This window comes from Euprymna scolopes, chromosome 19, assembly GCF_053919585.1.
Source record: "Euprymna scolopes isolate OS-2025 chromosome 19, ASM5391958v1, whole genome shotgun sequence".
Lineage (NCBI taxonomy): Eukaryota > Metazoa > Mollusca > Cephalopoda > Sepiida > Sepiolidae > Euprymna > Euprymna scolopes.
The window spans coordinates 16,030,658-16,053,801 of NC_136500.1; the positions used below are offsets into that span (position 1 = coordinate 16,030,658).

At 33.6% G+C, this 23,144-nt stretch overlaps 2 protein-coding genes across 2 annotated transcripts in view; one reads left to right on the forward strand and one right to left on the reverse strand.

Moving 5' to 3' along the window:
• LOC145303446 (DNA mismatch repair protein Msh2-like) overlaps nt 1-14,284 on the forward strand; it is a 107,277-nt gene extending 92,993 nt beyond the window's left edge. The window contains exons 26-27 of the mRNA XM_080144780.1: nt 3,374-3,487; nt 13,852-14,284. Coding sequence (XP_080000906.1) covers nt 3,374-3,487; nt 13,852-14,007 — 270 coding nt within the window. The 3' untranslated portion in view covers nt 14,008-14,284. The remainder of the gene's footprint in view (nt 1-3,373; nt 3,488-13,851) is intronic.
• On the reverse strand, nt 626-20,302 carry LOC145303447 (uncharacterized). The gene is made up of 2 exons (XM_080144781.1): nt 20,187-20,302; nt 626-1,246 (listed from the first exon to the last, which is right to left on the reverse strand). The coding sequence occupies exon 2, from the start codon at nt 1,209-1,211 to the stop codon at nt 768-770; it is 444 nt and encodes a 147-aa protein (XP_080000907.1). The 5' UTR covers nt 1,212-1,246; nt 20,187-20,302; the 3' UTR covers nt 626-767.
• Nucleotides 20,303-23,144: the final 2,842 nt, after the last annotated feature.

Below are 23,144 nucleotides of genomic sequence, written 5' to 3' on the forward strand. Positions count from 1 at the left end.
TTAAAATTTAAAAAATTGGGGAAAAAAAAGACATCTCAATTCGAACCCAAAACGTTTAGATAATGAGGCCGCGCTCTAAGCAACTGAGCTAAGACAATGTCGCTTTTTCAAATATTTAATCGCACGGAAGTCATAGAGTTAAGATTTTGTGCGAGCGTTACGACGACTACGACGTAAGACACGTTTCAAGACTCCAAGCATAGTTTTGGGACACAATTGCCATTTTAGGTCAATTTTCAAAACAGATAATGTATAAGTGTTATACCATTTTTCGAAACCAAAATTTCACGAGGAATCCAATAAAACAAAAACGAATACAAAATTTTGATGGGAAACCATGTTTTCAAGCAATTCTTTCATGACGGCCGGAATCGCACTTCGCGTTTTTTTTGTCCCAAGGACCGTATCCTGCAGATTGCGAAACTATTTAAGAAAATTACTCAAAACCTATCAATCATAAGTGTTAGGCCATCTTTCTTAACCAGAATTTTGTGAGGAATCCAAAAATAATGGAGAGAATACCAGATCTTGATGAGAAATTGCCTTTTTTGGCCAGGTTATGGTAACAACCCATCCGAATTTTGGGATACTGGAAGTTTTCAACAACACATAACAAAAAGGGTTCTTAACCTCTCATTAAGACATCTTTTTATTGAAGAATGATGGGTAATGGATACATAAGATTCCCAGTTTAAGTTTAGAAATGTCTGAAATGAACAGAAGACAACATAACAAGAGTATACTAGTACTGATGCAAAAATCTGTTATCAAAAGGGAGATAGTTTAAGACCAAGTGCTCGGTTGTACAGTTCCATAATGTTTTTGGAGCTCGTTTTGCATCCAACATGTTCAGTATTTGCCCCCTTCCTCTTCTGCCAAGTTGCTAATTGCAGCAAGCGACGAACTGTTGACACTCTTTCGGTTTTGCGTCGCTTTCGTTGTTGCTCAGTCTTCTGGCGTGATTGCGTTCTTGGTGTCATCGCTGCTGCTTCTAAAGGTGGTCTGCCACGTTTTCCAGATGTTGAAGTCGTTGGTTTTTCCTCATTTAAGGGTGTTGATGCATTTGATGGAAGTTTTATTGGAGGTGGAGATGGTGGATTTCGTTTATGTACTGCATCTTCGTGGTATTTCACTTTCTCCTCCTTCGTCAAATTGAAGTATCCTGTTGTTGTAGATCCCTTCTTTCGCCCTCTCTTTTTTTCAAAAACCATAGTTGTTACTAGAGAGGGTCGCTATGTGAATTATTCTGAAAAAAGAAAAAGTATTAATCAGAATGACATAGCCATCATGACTATTTACATACAGTTAAAAGGACTACGTTTTTAGGTCAGAACTGTTTCTCCTCACTACTGATACAACACACATACAAGTGAAGATCTCACACAACTTCCTTCATGTTAAGGGGAGGATTTTTCACACCTGCTCCACGTGAAAACCTTCTTTTCAGTTCACCCATAACACTTGAATAATTCATGAGGGTATTCCTTGACTTCAAACAATACGATGGAGCTGTGAAATGTTACTTCTATACATCCAACCTATACTGCCTACCATGACATATAAATCATTCACAAGGGAAACCCTCAAAGCAAAAATGAAGGGTGAGTCACTTAGTTTTCAACCCTGTTGGAGGGAATAGTTGTGGAAACCTATCAGAAGTGATATGACCACTTTGTTAGCACATAATTTGGTATCAACTGTGAAAAATACTGCTGGGGGACAAATTTGGAGAAAAAAAATATTACTGTAAAAAAAAAATGTACACCTTCAATTTGGCCAAAATCAAAAATTCCTGATATACAAGTTGTTCAGATTGATATTAGTGACAAGTTGTATAGAAGGGATTTTTGATTTTTCGAAAATTGAAGGCAGGTTTTTTTTTTTTTTTTTTTTTTTTTTACAGAAAAAATTATTTTCGGCTTCACTTTTCACCCGGTCAAACAAAACGGGCAATATTTTGGGAACCGCTAGCCGGTTGCTGCTGTTCTAAAGCTTAAATGAAAGCTAACTGATCAAGGTTACTGAGAAATGACCATAGGGACAGTGTTTGCTTCGTTTGTCATCATTTTAGAGGGATCTTTGTCAAAAAGACGCATTTTTTGACAAAAATCGGGAAAAAATTGTCACAGCCTGTAATTGAGGAGAATGGGTAAAATTCGAAGAGAGTTCTATGAGCGGCGTTTTTTTTGCACAAATGCAATTTTATACTATTGTTAAACGAAAATGATTATTTACTTCCCTTAGTTTCATGTCTAAAAGTGATTTTTGGCTCTTCTTTGTGGTGAGGTAACAAAAATTGTCACTAAAATATCTCCATTTTAGGCCTTTTTTTTCAGTTATATCGTTTTTTTCCGGTTGAAAACAGGTATATTAACCATATAAACCTATGATTTTCTGAAAGACAATTTAGTTTTGCCTCACATATCACAAGAATAGCTTTGTAGATCATTGTGTGACTGATCAGTGATTTTTGACTTCAATTGTCCCAAAACTATGCTTGGAGACTTAAAACGTGTCGTAAACAATAGCACTTGTTTTTAATGAGGTCAATGACCAGGTTTGTTTGTTATAAGCAAAGTAAAAAAAGAAAACAGAAAAACGAACATTAAAAACTTATCTGAAAAATAAGGCGGGGGGGGGGGCTAATCAAAACATAAAAAAAAAAAAACTTACGAAAGGCAAACGAACGATGTTAAATGTAAAAATCGAAAACAGAAAAACAAAAAAAAAAAAACACATTAAAAATGGCTTAAATAAGCCTGTTTCGATATTAAAATTTAAAAAATCAGTGGGTACCCGGGTGTTTTGGGGTGTGTGGTCGGGGGTAGGGGTGTAATGAAAACCTAAGAATAAGCGAAGTAAAAAAAAAACAGAAAAATGAACGTTATGTGAAAAATGGCTTAAATAACACTGGTCCAATATTTAAATCTAAAAAATCGGAGAAAAAAAAAAAAAGACATCTCACACCACGATTCGAACCGAAAACATTTAGATAACGACCCAACGCGCTAACCAACTGAGCTAACACGACATACATAAAATTTAGTCAGTTCTTCAACTATTTAAAGTAAATCAGGTCATGGCGTCATCTGACGCATGCGTAGAACCGGTCGTCGTCACGTTACATACATACATACATATATATATATAGATAGAAGATTTATCTATCTATCTATCCATCTTTTCTCCTTCTCCCCTTTCTCTCTCTCTTTTACTCATTTTTTGTTTAACTCCTTTTTTTTTTTTTCAATTTTTATCGATATATTTTTTCAATATTTTTTCCAATATTTTTCAATCTTTTTTTAATCTTTTTTTTTTTTAATTTTTTTTTTTTTTACAATAATATTTTATTGACTCTTTATTTACTGTTCAGTATGCTAAGAAGAAAGCACAAGAACTTGAAGATTTTCAAAATATTGATCTGAAAGAAACAGAATTGGCAGGTGATGATGAACCAGCAAAGAAGAAAAGAAAACAAGAAAAACAGGTAAAACAAAGTTTCTCATTTCTTCACTTAACAAGCGAGTTTGTGGTGCGTTTCTCTAAATATAGAGAAAGGAGCGCGGGTCTCATTTCCATCCAATGGCAGTTTTTCTTTGTTTTTTTTTTTTTTGTTTTTCATTATAAGAATCAATAGACAATAAAATATGTTTAGTTTTTTGTGTCCTATTTATTGATGCTACATCCTTGTTCCTGAAAATGTTGGAAAGTTCTGGAATTCATATTGTATGAAACCTGGAATATAATGAAATAGCCGGGAAAGTTCTAGAATTTAGTGGAAGTATGCTGGGTTCATAACTTCTTGCTTATAAAGTCATTCTTAAAATAAAAAATCAAAAAATGGTAACATAAATCGAGTTTAAGAAGCTTTTTAGGGCAAAGAATTAATCCGGCCATAATTAGCATAAATATAGTTTTTTTGTTTTTTTTGTTTTTTTTTAGTGTTCAGAAAGATATCACTGAATAATTAAAGATTCAGTGTTTTAAAACGGTTTGGGAATTTGATTATTTTGTTCTTATTAGATATGTTTATAAATAGAATCGCCCAAATGTTTGTAATCATACCCTTTTTTTTTCTTTTTTTTTTTTCTTTTTTTTTTTTTTTTTTTAAACATATATTGCAACAACTGGCAGCTCTGTTGAATGCTATAATTTATTAAGACACTTCAGTTGGAATCTCATTAGATTTCTTCAGAGATACTGGGAATTTTTTACATGAAAAATATTCCAAATGTTGTATACATTTTTGTGTATATGATTAATTGAATATAAATTACTATGTTTACTCACAACTGTTGGGAATTTGTGGGTTTAATTAAACACAAATTATTTTATGAGAGTAAATTAATAACCATCTCCCAAGAATTGTGTCTGAACAGGATAGATCCAATTAGACTTGGCAGTGTTAAGATCCTAAATGAATTCATTACATAATCTCATACTTTCAGTTTTATTTTGTAGAAAAGAAGCCTACTGAAGAGTGAAGAACTGTTTGTGTTATTATTTAGTTTAGACTATTCATTATTATCTATATACTAGACTACTCGTGACCCGTTGGGTCAGTATGTTATATTAGCTATGGAATTCATGTATGAGCGTGACACTTGTGACGTAAAGAAAATAGGCTTTTTTTTTTTTTTTGACATAACAGAAACATTTCTATGAAAGTATATTAAAATGAAAAATCACGGACGGATCACTCAAACATTAAAAAAAAAAATCCTCCCTATTCGTGTAAAGTTACCTATTTTTCCGAATAAGCACTCAAAAATAGAAAATTAAACATGATTTTCCTATGAACCGAACGCCGACGAAAGTCATTTAGTAGAAAAACGCACATGAACCTACCGATAAGAATGAAAAACCCATATTGGAATCCTTCAACCAAGTTATAGAAACTTAAAATCTTAAAAAGAATAATTAATAAAACCTGAATCAAAAAATAAAACCTAAATAAATAAAATAAAACTAATATTGAAACAGATTAGTAAATGTGTCAACAAATTCACTGTTCTCACACAACTATTTTGGATCTAGAAATGTAAACAAAAATAAAAAAAGAAGGAAGGAAGGAAAAGGGACGGATAGAGAGTAGTAGTAGTAGTAGTAGTCTTGTCTTTACTACAATTGTTCTTATGCTTGTCAACGGGTTTTAGTTGTTTAGGTGTAAGAAAATAGCGACAGTATTGTTGTAATAAAGAATAGTTGCAAAACACCCCCACTCTTCCCATGTTAAATAATAATTTCAAAATAATAATGTTAATATTTCAGTGCGCAGGTCAAAATCTACAAAAGAAGCGATTTGTGTTTATTTGTTTACATTGGTATGGGTTAATGTTTATGCACACATGCGCAACCAGATTTCATAAACCAGAAAGTGGGTTGCATCACTCATTACAAGGTCATTTGAGTTTTATAATTATATAGATTAATAGGATAGCATGTGTTATTTTGTGTCACGCTTACATCCAAGTGACTGTGGTTTAATTGTTATAGACTTCCATTTCTTGTAATAAATAACTTTACCAAGAATTCTTAAGTTTTTGTTTTGGTTTCGATTCTAGCTGAAGGAACTCAAGTTTTATATGTATATATTAGTGATGGGATGGTTCCAAAATTTTTCCTGATTCCGATACAGTTACCGATTTCATTCTAAATTTCCGATTCCAATACAATTCCCAATTTCGATTCTTTTCAAATTTATAAATATCTTCTTTTTTTTCTTTGTCAATTCGGAAATTTGCTAATTTCCGTGTATATTTTTTCTGAAATGTTTTCCTTGTAATTGATTGAAAATTGTCAGACAACAAAAGGTTTTTGATTTAAAACAAAGCCAGATCAGATTGTTGTTAATGTACAACATGCTACATAATACTTGAAAGTTTTCATAAACAGTTGAAAATAGTCGATGATTGAAAGGCAAAATAAAAAAAACGATGTGAGAACAAAATATTTACCGCCCCCTCCCATTTTTACGAAGAAATTTCTAAAATAATATTACAATTTAGAAAACCATTTTTAATATGGAGAGGGCATGGGTTTTGTTGACTATTCAGTGCCTTCTCTCTATGAATGAAGTGAAAATTTTATTTTATTATAAAAAATTGGTGGGTTATTAAATTGCGTTGCTGTAAAAAAAAAAAAAAAATCGAGATGCAAATAATAACTCAGCTAAATCTCAATTCCAAAATACAATGTTACTTTTATAGGTGATTACGTGTGAAAAAAAACTTGACAGAAAGAAAAGCAATAATTTTAGTATTTAGAGTGGGAGTTCAGTTTAGAATATAAATTTAACATAAAATAATCATTTCTGAGCCATTCTAATTCTTTATGGATGTTAGCTAAATTGTTTACCACTAACTTAAGTTCGATTGACAAAATCGTAAAACAATGCGTAATCGCTTAAAAAAGTAAATATCCTCCAAATAAACGCCTGGTGCTACCAGATCAGGCTGTCTATTGGCTTCTTGAGACGAAATGCACCTACATTGACTTTGTTTTTGTTTTCTATTCTCTTTTGTAAAACTTAACTATGTTCTGCAAAAACAAAAACAACAGCTCCCTTCCTCTTCCCCTCCTCTTTCCTTTCTTTTTCCTTCCCTACTTCCCAACCCCGTCAGTGGGGCATTAGAATACGCTGACTGCCTCCCTGCAGAGAGTAAAAGTCCCTCGATGGGGCCACCTGTTGGCCGTGGGTGGCGACTCGTGATGCCTGGGAAAAGGATCCTGGTGGCTGAGCACCTGATACCTAGGGAAAATAAAGGTATTAGGCGCAACACTCCACTTTGGCCTTCTACTGTCGGTTGGAGGGGCCCAATCCGATCAATCAGCTGGTTATGTCAAGCCCCACCATATATAACCCATACCAATCCCACTAACAAATATACCCAAAAATATAGTAGAAAGTGGTGGCTGAGGGTCAATCATATTTGAGAACCAAAAGCTTACTCCATACACATCGGATTTGTCTTGGACTAAAATAAAAACAAATGTTCCAGAACAAAAAAAAGATGAGTAGCTGCGAGGAAACTTCCCAAAATATGAGTATACTGGCTAAGGTATCCCCTGTCTCAACCAAGGCGAATGGGAACTCCCCCTTGGTAAATTCCCAATAAAAATTGGACTTCGTGGAGGGTGGCAGAGCCCAGGGCCAGCGAATTCAAATAAAAATAATGTGGAGAAAATAAAAAAAAATGAACTCCCTCTGATGTCTCGGACATCTGACTTGGACGATAGATCAGAACCACAAGCAAAACAGATACAAAAACAAGGAAATTACCCTAGTCTTACCTACCCTAAATATATATAGTGATAGAACCTACTAATAAAGAATCCTTTACCAAAATTTCACCATTTAAATTTGAAAATACTCTGAAAAGCCTCAAACCTGTTTCAGTAAAAAAAAAAAAAATGACCAATGGCACATTATTGGTCCAAGTGGATAAAGAAGCCCAATCCTAAAGACTCCTAAACTGGACAACTTTCGATGGGATAAAAATAAAAGTTTACTCACACAAATTTCTGAACACGTCTAGAGGAGTAGTGAGGTGTGAAGAACTTGTGTCTAACTCTGTCCCGTGGGGAGACATTGTAAATAGGAACCTTTTAACTCAACCAAACTCCCACCACAAATAAAAATTGGGTACACGATGGTCAAGGTGGAAACATACATACCAGGACCAATCAGGTGCTTCAATTGTCAAAAGTTCGGTCACCACAAAGATCAATGCATCCGAACCCCTGTGTGCAGAAGATGTGATAAGAGCGGAACAGATTGTGAAGAAAAAGACTGTAAAGAAAAACCAACCTGCACCAATTGCAAGGGAGAACACTCAGCCAATTTAAGAGTGTGCAAGACCTGGCAAAATGAAAAACAAATCACTAAAATAAAATATACTAAAAATATCTCTTTCCCAGAAGCCAGGAAAATGTATGAATCCACCATCCCAACATACTCGGAAATGACAAAAAAAAAAAAAAAAACACACACCACCATAACTAACACCCATCAAAGCCAAAAGTTTGACCCCATCATCAACAAACTTTCAGAAATAAAAACCGACGAACTCCGACCCATCATAACAGAACTAGGCAGACCAAGGCCGCCAACCCCCAATATTTCCTCCTGTATCAGAAAACACGCTATGTGATATACGTATATCTGTACGTCATGTTGCCAAACTAATCAAAAACCTTGATTCCAGTAAAGCAACTGGCCCTGACGGTATTCCAATTATAATACTCAAAAAACTTCAACCTGAACTAGCGCCCATACTTACAAAACTGTTTAAACGTTGTCTTAAGGCGAATAGTTTCCCATCTCCCTGGAAAATCTCATCAGTATGCCCTGTATTTAAGAATTCAGGTGATCGCTCATCCCCCTCTCAGTACAGGCCAATAAGTCTCCTGTGCGTCAAGAGTAAGTTGCTGGAATCTGTGTTAAATACAGAAGTAATCAACCATCTCAACAAAAATAACCTTCTTAGTGACACTCAATATGGTTTTCGTTCTGCTAGATCTACAGCAGATGTGCTTACAGTTATATCTCATAGGATTAGCAAATCTCTCGACGGAGGCAACTTTTCTAGGGCAATTGCTCTTGACATATCTAAGGCCTTTGATAGGGTATGGCATAAAGGTTTACTTCATAAGATCTCTAGCTATGGTATAGCTGGAAATGTCTTCTCAATTATTTAATCATTTCTTTCTGATAGGTTCATAAGAGTAGTAGTTGAGGGGCAAAAATCAGAAGCTCACAGTATTAATGCCGGTGTCCCTCAGGGGTCCATTCTGGGGCCAACTCTTTTCCTGATCTACATTAATGATCTTCCAAATCACATCCTTACATCATTTGTAGACATTTATGCTGACGACACTACCATTTATGGTAGCACATCTAAGACAGTAAACGACTAAGTTCTCTCCAATTCTCTCTCCTCTGATCTTGAACACGTAGTACAATGGGGAAAGGAATGGCTGGTTACTTTTAATGCATCTAAAACCAAGCTTCTCTCATCATCAACATTCTGATCTCTGGCATCAATTGAAATGAATGGCTCTCTTCTTGGGGAGGCCTCAAGTTTTGACAAGCTTCTGGGCTTGACCTTTACTCCTGATCTTAAATGGAACACGTACATCAAATCTGTTGCCAAGGCCGCTGGAAAAATGGTGGGATCTTTCTATCGATCCGGTAAATATCTCACTGCTGATGTTATTCTCTATCTATATAAGAGCCAGGTACGTCCAAGTATGGAATATTGTTGCCACATCTGGGCAGGAGATGCTAGAAAGGACTTGTCCTGCCTTGATAGAGTTCAAAATAGACTTTGTAGCCTCGTAGGAGATCTCCTTTTCTCCTCCCTGCAACCTCTATCTCGCAGAAGAGATGTTGCGAGTTTGTCTCTGATGTATCGTTATTTTCATGGAAAGTGTTCAACTGAGCTTCAATCTATGGTCCCCCCTCGCCAAACTTTCACAAGAAACACTCGTCTTGCTGTAAACACTATCAATAATTTCCCCCACTCTTTATCTGTGCCTAAACCTAAACGTAGATTCCATGAACAAAGCTTCTTTCTTAGAACTGCACGCCTGTGGAATTGTCTTCCGTTTTCCTGCTTTCCGGCTGACTACAATATGGTTGTGTTAGTTAATAAGTTCTTGATGAGTCGTTCCATATAAGTTATCAAATTTACCAAATTTTCATTACTAATGATTACTATATTGTCCAATTTCTACTGTACACTCTTTAACCCTTATCCTTGAGTGGCCTCTTGGCCTTGATAAGTGGTGATGCCTATGTTAAAAAAACTAAGATCTCTGTTAAAAGAGCTGAAAGCTTTTCTGATGGAATTGGACACAAACTATCACACAAGACCAAGACTTCTCCAAAAGCCAGATTCTGCCAAACAGAAAATGAAAATATAGCAAGCAACACAGACACACAAAATGAGGGACCTTCCCAGGTGACATCTCCAAAAGAAAAATCCTTCCAGGAACATGGACCTAAATAAAGGTCTCGAAGCAGATCTACGCAGCGATCCAATGACAAACCAGAGAGACAAAATAAGGGACAAAAAGATGGTCCAGCAAAGAAAGCAAAGAATGAAAACGAACACCCAATTAGAGAAAAACCATGGCAACGTTCAGGAAAAGAAATTGGAAGTCATAAAGACATTCCTGAAACGAAAAAACAAATTGACCGACATGAAAAAATGGAGACAGAATATAACCCTCCACCTCCTGATGCCCCTGACCCAGATCCAAACCCATGACACACAAAATTATCCAATGGACCTGCCGAGGACTTAAGCAAACATAAATGAATTACTATTATTAATATCTAACCTACGACCTGCTATCATCTGCCTCCAGGAAACATTTCTGAAGACACACGATAACATCACTACAAAAAACTACACCCAATACAACTTTATACATAATACTGGACAGAAGGCCTCTGGAGGTGTATCGATTCTAGTTAAAAACGACATCCCTCAGAGCGAAGTAATTCTAGACACCACATTACAATTGCTGTGAAAACCACTTTGCATAAAACCATCAACATTTGCTCCATGTTAAATGAAGCCAAAGTCAACAAAATAATAGAACAACTTCCTAAACCATACATCCTACTAAGAGACTTCAACAACCACAACATCATATGGGGAAGCAATAAAATGAACGCAAAAGGTAAAAACTAGAAAATATCATCAACAATAACAATCTGTCCCTCATGAACCAAAACTCCAATACATACCTCCACCCTGCCTCAGGTATATACTCAGCCATTGATTTGTCGCTATGCGATCCAGCCACATTAATGGACTACAGTTGGCAAGTGTATGATGACTCATGTGGTAGCAATCACTTTCCCATCATACTTGAAAACTCAATCCCGATTGAAGATAACCTCTCCAGATGGAAGCTAAGCAAAGCTAATTGGGAAGAATATAAAACCCAATGCAATGCAAAACTAAGAGACAAAGATGAACCAGAGAACTCTATGGAACACTTCACTGATATCTTGATGTCAATAGCTGGAGAATATATACCTTAAGACTCCAAATCGAAAAAATATAAAAGACCTTAGTTTAATGAAGATTACGTAAAGCTGCACTGTGAAACTTTAAAAGTCATTCCACTACCCACAATTTAGACCAATTCAAACAAAACTGAGCAAAAGCCCATAGGACAATTAAGGAGGCCAAAAGAACGTCATGGAGAGTCTATATCAGCAGCTGAACTCTAACACCAAAACAAAACAAATCTGGAATATAGTTAGAAAGATAGCTTGTAAAAATCAACCAACACAAACTTGGCTTACAATACTACTTGAAACTAAAGTCTTGCTCAACAAACCCTGCTTATCAATGTATCTTTGACCCCAAATATAGAAACCTATTTAACAGAAAAGAAAAAGCCATAAAAACTTTTGGACTTCGAATGGAAACCAGTATAGAAGAATCTCAAATTCCAATAACAAATATCCACCATTCTATAATATCCGAAAGCCCACCATGGACTATGAGACAACCAGATGTAATGCTCAACTTAATTGAAAATAAAAAACAAATCCTGCCATATTTCAAGAAGAACTTGAAAATATCAAGCTATGCTATTCTGATTATACATACATATACACAGGTGGCTCGAAGGATAACGATAAAGTTGGATGTGCCTACAACAATACAACAATTAGCAAACGACTTCCAAATGAAGCCTCTATATTTAGTGCTGAAACCAGAGCCATAGATTTAGCATTGGATATCATTGCTGAGGAAAACTCAGAAAAATTCATTATATTCTCTGACTCCTTATCCATTTTAACCGCTATAAAAAATAGAAAACAGGAGAACCCCATAATGATCAAACTCCTAAACAAAATAAATCTCATTACCGACCAAAAGAAAATAATATTCATCTGGATCCCTAGTCACATGGGAATCAGGGACAATGAAGTTGAACCTTGATGTGCACAGGATCCCATTCCGGATATTGGACTCCTGATCAACAGTTATATACTTGGGAAATGGCAAAGTCAATGGAATAAAAATACAAATAGTAAATTATACAATATACAACCCACACTTGGAGAGTGGAGGCGGGATTATCAAAAAACAAACAGAAAACAAAATGTCATTTTAACAAGACTTAGAATAAGTCACACACACCTAACTCATTCTTACCTCCTAAAAGGAGAAACTCAACCCCAATGCATTCCTTGTCAAGCACCACTTACTGTAAAACATCTACTAACTGAGTGCACAGATCTTTCACAAATTAGGAAAAAACACTACAAAGAAATAGATCTTCAAAAAATCTTCAAAAAGAACAACACCGGAAAAATCTTATCTTACATTAAAGAAATAGGACTCTTCCAAAAAATATAACCCCCAAAACCTTATATTCTGCAAAAACAAAAACAACCTGCCTTTTCCCACTTTTCCATCCTCCTATTTTTGCTTTCTCTTTCTATCTCCACCTCCCTCTTTCTGACTGGTTTTCCAACCCAAAATGTACCGATCAATAATACTGTAACCTTTTCCCCCTCCTATTGCAAAACCTAAATATACTCTGCAAGGCAGAGAACATACCCACTATAAAACAACCAAACCAAAAGCTACGAACTAACGATTGAAAATACAAGGAGCTTGAAGAATAAAAATCTCATATAAAATAACTGGATACAACATCGAATACTATTCCCAAACTAACTGGATTCGGCATTAAATAACCCAGAAAGGGTTGATATGCCGTAAAACAAAAAAAACAACCAACCATCCAAATAAATGCACATAATTTATCTCTAACAAAACAAATATTTTAGTAAATGATAAGTCAGAATCAAAGAAAATTTGATGCTCAAATTTTTCACATGGAAGCATTAAAATTCACAAATTAATTTCAACATTTTGTCCATTCCTTGTCATATTTGTCAATGCTGAGTGGGGGAGCAGACAAAAACCTACTGGACAAAAGCATAAACCCATAAAATAGATAAATTAAAGATTAAAAAACAAAACTTTCTATATTCTATTATTTAATTAGCTTGATATTATTTTTCTTGACAAAATATTTCTGTAATTTAAACAATTTTTTTCGATACCTTGTAAATAAACTGTATTCTTGTAGAGTTTACCTAGTGAATTGTTTCGAAGTTTCAAGTTTTGTTTTATTTATTTTATGCAAATAAAAAAAAATTTACATATTTAGATGTTATTATGATCTATAGAGTTTAGTTTTACTAATAGTTTAAAAATATCAGTACATGCAATTGAAAATTAAGTTTGAAAAACATTAAGAATCGATTTTGGAATCGGACATAAGGCATAAATTTTTTGATTCCGATACCCCCCAAAAGTTCCGATTTTTCTGAATGCCGATTAATTGTACCAATGCTAATGTATATATACATATATTTTTTTTTCATAAGCTTTGGTTTTGATTCAAGCTGATGTACCCAAGTCATATGGATATATTTTTTTTATTTTTGCAATTGCAACTTTATAATATATAAAAATCAATAGAACATTAACTCTATAATAATATATACAAAATTTGCAAGAACTAAAATATATTTAAGCGTACTTTATGATAGGGATACGCCAGGCATCCCTGCTAGCTTAGATAAATACTTTTGCAGTTTTAACAAAAGAGCTACAATGATATCACAGTGTCTCCATTTATGAATGAGTCCCTGTGGAATTTCCACAGGCCCTATTAGTTTAGATTAAGACGTTAATATCTTGTCACAAATTCTCTTTATTCTTTATTAGTTTTGTTTTAATTTTAAGCATTTTTTATTTCCATTTGTACAAATGTTCAATTCCATTCTTTTTCCATTTGTAGGAAGGCGAGCAAATAATTGAGGAATTTTTATTGGCCGTAAAGAAATTGCCTCTTTCAACTTTGAGCCCTGCTGAACTGAAAGCAGAGATGACGAGACTTAAAGATGAATTGAAAGCCCGAAACAATCTTTATATTAAAGATGTTCTTTCCCTTTGACCTGTTTTTTTACCCCTCTTCCTCCATCTCTTTATCATCTCTCCCTACATCCTCTCTCTTTAACATTTTGTAGAAAATCCTTTTCATTTTGAACAAATCAAAATTGATAAGGCAAACTGCATTTCTACCATAGATTGAGCTGTAAGTTGTTAACTGTACAGCAAAGTTAATTCATAGATCTTCTGATATTCCTCCCCGCCATTTGTTGATTTTCAGCATTTTAAAAAAAAAAAATGAATAAACTTTTTTTATTTTAAATAACACTTTTTTAATATTTGATTGTGTTTATTACAATGTTCCATTGCGTTATTATTTTGAACTTTTTGTTTTTAAGAGAATCTCATTTCAGGAAAGATTTCAAACACGATTATTGATTATTATTGGTGACAGTTTTTTGTGTTCTATGAAAATCTGAAAATTTTTCTTGAAAATTAGATGTTGCTTTTTATTTTAAGGCATATCACATACATAAAAAGGAAATATAATTTTTTATTTATTTATACAAAAGAGCTTTCACTCTCTTCCTTTCTTTCTAACACGTCTTGCTAATATCTTTTTTCTGGCTAGCAATGTTAATTTCATTTAAATTAACTCCCTTGAAAATTAATGAACAAATATTCCAAAATTTTAGTAATTATCCTCTTTTTTGTTATTAAATCATTTTAATTACTGTAAATATAAAATAAATATTGTGTATCTGTATGCATATATATATATATATATATATATATATATATAACAATAGAAGTATAGATGAATAACGAGCATTAATTTATTATAAACTGTTGTCGTTAGTCTCTCTCTCTCATAGATATATATATATATATATATATATATATATATATATATATATATATATATGGGGGGGGTTACAGAGAGGGCAAACTTTAAATGTAAATAAATCAAAGAAAAATGTTTATTTTTATCATGCAAAAATTATTAGGCATATGGCCCCCACTGCTTGTGTGTAATTTTTGTCCAATTTCTACAAACTCTACACATTAAATTAGACTGTATTTTGACAATAACGCATTGAATGTTGTCTGGTTTATCAATGTAAACATGGGACTTTACATATCCCCCAAAGAAAATAATCTAATGGGGTCAAATTGCACTAACAAGGTGGCTAATTAGCAAATCCATTTTGTGAAATTCATTCATCAAATGTTTCTCTCATTAAATCGATGTTCGGATGTCAGTCTCTTCGCACTTAATTGTCAAACCAAGCTGAACTCAAAATAATTAATAGTTGCAAAATCTGCAACTTTAAAAAAATTGCCATTTTAAAGTTTGAAGCTTCAGAAAACATACTTTATTTATCTTTTACATGATTCAGTGTTTATTAAAGGTTTCAGTGATTAAAGAGACTTTGTTGATTATTAGAAAATACCAGAGTTGCTTTGAAGAGGTTGCAGAAGGGGGTCATACTAAAAATGTATGTCTACTTTATGTCCGTCTAATTGCTGGTGATGATGATTATGAAGCAATTTTGTTTAAAGCCACTTCCGGTGTTTGCCAGTGGAAATTACTGTGTGCTATTTAAAATATATATATATATATATATATATATATAATCTTTTGTTAAAGAAAATACAATAATGTTCGGAAAAGTGATCTTTTCCTAAGAATTTGTAAAATACAATAACAGATCTGCATAAAATAAAATTAGAATTATATTTAGTAATTTACACTGGTTTTGGGGATTCAAAAACAAGAAAAAAATTGAGTTTTCGATCATTCATTTGTTTTTGATTCATTCTGTTTTTGTTTTTCGTTAAACATTTTTGTAAAAAAATGCTTTTGTTTTTTTGGGGTTTTTTTCTCAGAATTAGGGAAATATTTTAAAAAAAAAATAAAATATGAGTCAAAAATAAAAATAAAAAAAATTCTGGCCTACGAAAATGCCCGGACAGTCCCATCGACATTTCCAAGTACGGGCACTTTGGACGACTAGTAGCAGTTATCTAATGCCTTTCGAAGTATTTTAAAACGGTTTTTAGTCATATGTCAAATATAGGAGAAACAAAAAGAAAGAAACGTAACGGAAAATTAGGTGACCCAGTGTGTGCAAATAAAACGCTATTGTTTCAGTTGTTTTTTGGGGGGTTTTTTTTTCATTGTTTTGTGTTCGCTTTTAGTATTATATTATACTTATAAAAAATTATTAATTTATGAAATATTTATATTTGGCAAGGTTGACTTAAGATTTCCACAAGATAGCGACCGTGAACGAATGTAAAAAATGCAACGGAATGCCATGTGTTGTTTTTGCGCGCGCGGAAACAACACATGGCAACCAGTGAAAACAACATGCAATACATTGGATAATAAACACCTTAAATCAGGAAAAGTACTTGTCGACAACTAATGTAAATTTGTGTGTGTTACCGCGCGCTCGTGTGTAGTACCAGGGTTCAGGGGATAATACCATGCAAACGGTAAATTTAAGACGGGGTTGAATATCAGACAGCGACCCCAAAACCCCTAAGAAAATAAGTTTTATTTACCAAAAAAAACAAAAATAAACACTGTTTTTTGTTCTTGTTATTGTTTTTTAACATATTCATAGCAAGTATATATTAGTTAAAAATTAATACACGCTTATTATTCGTTCTTTGGGGGGGGGGGCTAACAGTTTCAGCAGTCAAGTTTTTTTTTTGCTAGGCTGTACAGTTGGCGCAATAATCTCGTTTCGCTTAAATATGCGTTCCGTTCCATTTTTTGCATTCATTCACGGCCGCTATCTTGTGGACATCTCAAGTCAACCTTGCCAAATTTAAATAGATATTGTATTTTTTTTCTATATTTGACATGACTAAAATCCGTTTTAGAATACTTCGAAAGGCATTAGATAACTGCTAATCATCCGAGGCGTCCGTACTTGGAAATGTCGATGGGACTGTCTGGGCATTTTTGTAGGCCAGAGTTTTCTTTTTCTTTTTACTTTTGTCTCATATTTTATTTTTTTTAAATATTTCCCTAATTCTAAAAAAAAAAAAAAAAAAAAAGAATTTTTTTACAAAAATGTTTAACAAAAAACAAAACTAACAACATGCAACTCTATTTTTTCTTGTTTTTGAATCCCCCAAAATTAGTGTAAATTACTAAATATAATTCTAATTTTATTTTATGCAGATCTGTTATTGTATTTTACAAATTCTTAGGAAAAGATCACTTGTCCGAACATTATTGTATTTTTTTTAACAAAGATAATATTTTTTTTTTAAATAGCACACAATAATTTCCACTGGCAAACACCGGAAGTGGCTTTAAACAAAGTTGCTTCATAATCATTAGCAGCAGCAATTAGACGGACATAAAGTAGGCATACATTTTTAGTAAGACCGGTCGAAGAAGTGTAAATTTACTAAGTAATTTTTAAAAAATTACTTTACTTACATCCCTTGAAACTAGTCAATGCCAATTTCATCCTTTAATCCCACTGAACAAGTTTAATATAAATTTTTAATAAGAATGAAAGGGGTAATTAGTGCTATGGCCTGGGAGCAAAAGAGCATAGGATTCCTCATTTAATTCTGGGCACAACCGGGTATCCCTACTCGTACTAAATTTTTAAAAGTACAGATCAAACTTTGAACGTTGTTGAATATTTGATGTTAAAAGTAGTTTAACAAATATGAACATGGCCTTGTGCGTTCACTACACTGACCATAATTGCCGCAATTGTTGTACCAGTCCAAAATTGTTGTCCAATCCCGTTAGTCCTGTAACAAAGAATTTTTCTTCAGAAAAAAAAAATCATAAACCCAATTTATGAACAAATAATGTTAATTTTATTGGTGATATTGCAGTGGTACTCGCTTTACTAATGTAAGACTTTTTCCTGACTAGACCAAAACACATAAGCCACAGTTCTTCAGTGAAGAGCTCCCAGGATACCCAACCTGTCCAGACATGCACACTTGCCCAATTGCTCAGCAGCTCTCTGGAAAATCAACTTCAACTCCAACTATCACTCTTACTTCTCCAGAGATAAACTATACTCACCTGTCCTTCCCATCTTCTTGAATCTTTTCACCCTTGACTGACTTTGGCCTTTTGTTAGTGGTCAGTAAACAGCCACCCAGAGGTTGACCCATCCATTCAAGCAGGAGCTTATCTGCAGATAATCTTTGTACATTGCTTTTCTCACAAAGACTGATCCCAGCGTGACTCCCATTCAGTGAGATATTTTGTTTAAACAAAGAAAATATCTTTTGGGTAGTTAGACTCTAGCCAGAGATATTCTCAGTTCTCTGTGCTACCTCTTTCTTTGGCCAAGCATCAGCAAAACATGCAGTGCAGGGCAGTGTAACCACATCTGGGAAATGTTCACACACTCATGCTTCATGGAACCAATTAATATAACCAGGCCATGGCCAGCCCTGAAACACGAAGTCCTCATGGCTACACTTTTATCTTCATCTGATGATGAACCCTTCAAAATGTCTCCAGACACTCACTGATCACTGGAAATCAATGCTCTGATGCTCAGAGCACACAAAACGTGCATGACCCTAAGTTCAGGTGGCAATACCTTTAACATGCTAGCCGCTCGTTGTTCATCGTCAGGTTTGAGCTTTTCCTTTACAGATGCACCGATTAGCAGACATGGGCCTATTGCAGCTGCAGGTAGTTATGAAAATTAACTGGATTATTCTCCACAATCAAAATAATAACTAGGAGAACCTTTTTTTTATAAATGAAAACAGTTATTGCATAAAACAATTCCAGATGCAGTCTGTACAAAGAAAAGTTTGTTTACTTGGATTCTTTCATGTTTTTTGTTTGCTTTTTATGCAATCTTGTCAGATTAAAACAAAGTTAAATTAGCTTTCTAGTGGGAATTTCAAACTAACTAAGGTTTTCGTAATTCACAGAATGTGGATATATATCTTGGGTCAGTCGGGAGGAGGGGAGGGTTAAGACCAGACAGATCTGCAGGCTGAGGCAAAAAAGACTGTATTATTTGCTAAAATAATCGGTTTTGTAAATTTATGGTTTCTTCCTCCTCTGTCATTTAAAGATTAGCATTTCTCCCTCTGATTTCTTTTTTTTTTTTTTTTTCGCTCTCTCTCTCTCTCAAACCCATTTTCCTCTTCCTTTCTCTTTTCCTTTGTTCTGAAATTTTATCAAACTATGCTGAAGTTCTGCCATCCAAGCAAACAAACATGACAATCTTTTACTGTGTCTTAGCAAAACTAAATCAACAAATAGAAGATAAAGTCTGTATAAAATCCCTTTTCAATATAAGTAGCAGGTGTCTATATAGCAACACTTGATATTTGCTACCCCTAATTATCATTGAGAGGTCTATTTTTTCTGGCATCTTTGAAAAATACATTTTATCATTCTTCAAGCAATCTGGACTTTTTTAAGCATGTGTCAAACACTCATAACCGTTGACCACCCAAGTTTTCGATGAGCAAGTTTAGCGAATTTTGCCCAGGACATAGTGTTATACAGCATGTTTACACAAATAGTTTTGGTTAAAACATGAAATATCAGTAGTAATATAGTTATTCTCTCCTTAAACAGTTATTTTTCCTTATGTAATGAGATCACTCAAGATCAGAAAAAAAAAGCAGATGGTGAATAGATGAGATGATAATGAGATATAGGCTTGTGGATAGATGTCAGAGTTGGAATGCAAGTATGGTTGTTTTAATAATTTCATAGTGAGAGGCAAATAGAAATATGAACATTTGGCTTTAACTTTCTCTTTTCCTGTTTTTTCCCCCTCTTTATCTCTCCATCACATTTTGCCTCGTCTTGCTTCACCACCATTTCCCATCTCTGAAAATGTTAATTTTACCATACTTCAAATGATTCATGGATAGGGAAGGTAGAAGACCTCTGTTTCATCAATGCATAACTTCCTGTCTCCTTTAAAACAAAGTTCATATTTTCAGTATGAAAAAAAAAAAGATTTACAAAACTCAATCATATTCTGCAAAGCCAAAAACAAAAGAAAAACAATTTTCCCCTACAAAACAATCAAACCAAACATCATGAATAAATATTTGAAGATATTATGAACTTAAAGCATAAAGACCCCCCCCCCCCAAAAAAAAAAAATCAATTCAATTTGGATTGTTCTAAATTCCAGAGTTCAACAAAATAAATCTAAAGAAGGTCGGAGGTTGTATCGACTGAAACAGTGTGAAAATAACACTTACGATTAGAACAATAGCCTGAAGAATCCATATAATAGAGACTGGGGTTTTCCCCGATTAGAGGTTTATTAGCTTTGGCTCAAGCACTATGTGTTATAGATGAGTTATTGAATTACTGTAAAGTTATCTCCCTTGTATTCAGATATAAAGAGTTCTATTCGTTTGTGATAAATTTTTTGAGTGATCACCCTTGTTTGTTGCTATTAGCCAGGAAAACTAAGATGGCAGTTTAGATAAACCAGACGTGTGTCTATGACTGGATTTATGTAATGAATAAACTAATAGGATCTTCCTTGTTGGAGGTTTATCAGCCTTTGCTCAGACACTGCTCATTGTAAATGGGTTACTGGACCATTGTATAATCATGGTGTCCTGTTGAAGGCTTAATAAATGTTAGCAATTCATATTGAGAAGTTTGACCGTGACATTTTTAGCCAGTCTTGTAAGTAAACAGTACAAATATCCAAATCGTATGGAATTAGAAGTTGACTGCAATGAATATCAAACATTTAAACTGATCCGCTGTAAGATTTCATTTCATCCAAGCTGTCCCATCGATGAAATATTGCATTCCTCTGCCTGTTCTACAAGTATTTTAATGGTAGATGCTCCAACGAACTACAAGCACTTGTACCCCCTTGACCTAAATACCCCCGACAATCAGCAAAATTCCACCCCTTCACAGTAAAGATCCCTAGATGTAAGAAAGCTTTCTACTCTAATAGTTTCTTCCTCAGAACTGTTAGACTCTAGAACTCCCTTTTGGGTTCCTGTTTTCCCAACTACTGACATGCAGAAGTTCAAGTGTAATGTGAACAGACACCTTGCTGCTCAGCTCCCTACATAGTATCCCTGCTACAGTTGCCCCCTACATCAAAGCGGTACTGTGCCTTGTTTGGGGTAAAAATGGAATTTAAAAAAAAAAAAAAAGATTAAAATCATGCATATGTTTGTCTGGTTCAAGTTTTCAAAGCATCTTTGCAAGAAAATTTATTTCAACATGTGTACCATGTAAATGTAATTTCTCAGGATTCATTAGAGATGATTCGGATCTGCTATAGCATGATTTCTACATCAATATGGGTTATTCCCCCCAAAAAATAAATTAAAAAAAAAATAACAACTAAATGAGAAAAAAAAACAATGTAATATTCTCATTCCAAGTTGATTCGACCATTTTCACTTATAAAACATTAACCTTTAAAACGTGGAGAAACATAACTAAACACGCATATCCTCCTGAGATGTTGTTACGAGGGTTATATTTTGGAGTTGTGCACAATGAGGAAACAACACCACAATATCTCTTTCAACATGGTCTCCTGGTTGAGAAAAATTCTTGCCGCAAATGTAAGGGGACAGTGATTTTTTAACTAACAGGAGAGTCCATGGAAAGAATGTGTCAAGATGGAGGTGGAGAAGAAAAAATACAGGTGCGCACACCCAATAAATTGAGAGGACTTGGTTAGACATTAAGATTGAGGTTTTGATAAAAAAAAGCAAGAAATTCCACAGCATCTATTGTAGTCGCATTTGAATGAACACTACCGGTGTGTTTTGAAAGGAGATCAAGAGCACTTTGTTGCAATCTTAAGCAACATTAAACAAGTTTTTGTTGATTAATATTTTTTACTAAATTAGTGTTTCAATTTTGCAATAATGACAACGGAAGTTAATTCTGATTGTTTAAAGTCCGTTTTATAGATTTTTCAACATGTTTTATAGAATACTAGACTACCCATGACCCGTTGGGTCAGTATGTCATATCAGCTATGGAATTAATGTATGAGCATGACACTTGTGACGTAAAGAAAATAGTTTTTTGTGACATAACAGAAACAGTTCTATGAAATTATATTAAAATTAAAAAAGAATATAGATAGATTTCTATGAGTCATTTTGTTTATAATCGTTTATTTAAAAAAAAAAAAAAAAAACTTACAGCCATTGATTTATAAGTAGTTTGCCATACTTATAGGTAAATATGCACTGAGCAGATACCATAATACTTAAAGTTAAATTCAAATTTTGATATATCTTTTTTAAATAAAATTGTTAGTTGAAAGTACAGAATAGTTAAAAAAAAAAAAAAAAAAAAAAAACTCCCTCCATGTTAAGAATGGCTTTTTAAATAGAAAATGAAAATAGTATGTAACTTTTTTCATTTATTTAAAACAAACATTTATGATCCATTGGGTAAAATATTTAATTTGTATGTTAATAATAAGGTCAATAAAACTAATTAAGCCAAAGCGGAAATGAACGATGTTAAAAAAAAAAAAAGCAGAAAGTATTAACAATTGTTTATTTGGATAATGTAAATGCGAAAAAAAAAAAAAAAAAACTATTGGGATGCTGAAAATGTACACAGTAAAACAATACGTTTTATTGTCAAGTTGATTATTTATGCTGTTATGGGAAAATGAACAATATAATAAAAAAAATGCAGAAAGTATTCACAATTGTTTATTTGGATAATTTAAACGTAAAAAAAAAAACAATTGGGACACTAAAAACGTACACAGTAAAACAATACGTTTTATTGTTGAGTTGATTATTTATTTACGCTGTTATGGGTTTATGTGTACGCATGCGCAACCGGAAGTCGTAAGCCGGATGTTGGGTTACAACACCTGTTACAAAGTCATTTGAATTTGATAATTATATAGATAGCTAATAGAATTAAATAGTGTCAAGAAGTATGTTTTTTCTATCCTCCTATTAGACCCGAAAAATAGGGTAGGATTCGCACTATAGTAGAACTTTGAGGGTGTGGTTTGTTTTGTTTGTTATCCCATATCCTTATTGTCAGTGAAATAAAGTGGCATTTTGTGAATCATAAAGCACAAATATGAAGAAATAAATTAGATGAAAACAATTCTATATAGATGGACAATAATAATAATTTATTGTATAAGTTCAATTGAGAAACTTTGGAATGAGGACCCATTTTAATTGTTT

Excerpts from the sequence above, each read along its gene's own strand:
- LOC145303447 (XM_080144781.1), bottom strand. The coding sequence starts at position 1,211 with ATGGTTTTTGAAAAAAAGAGAGGGCGAAAGAAGGGATCTACAACAACA.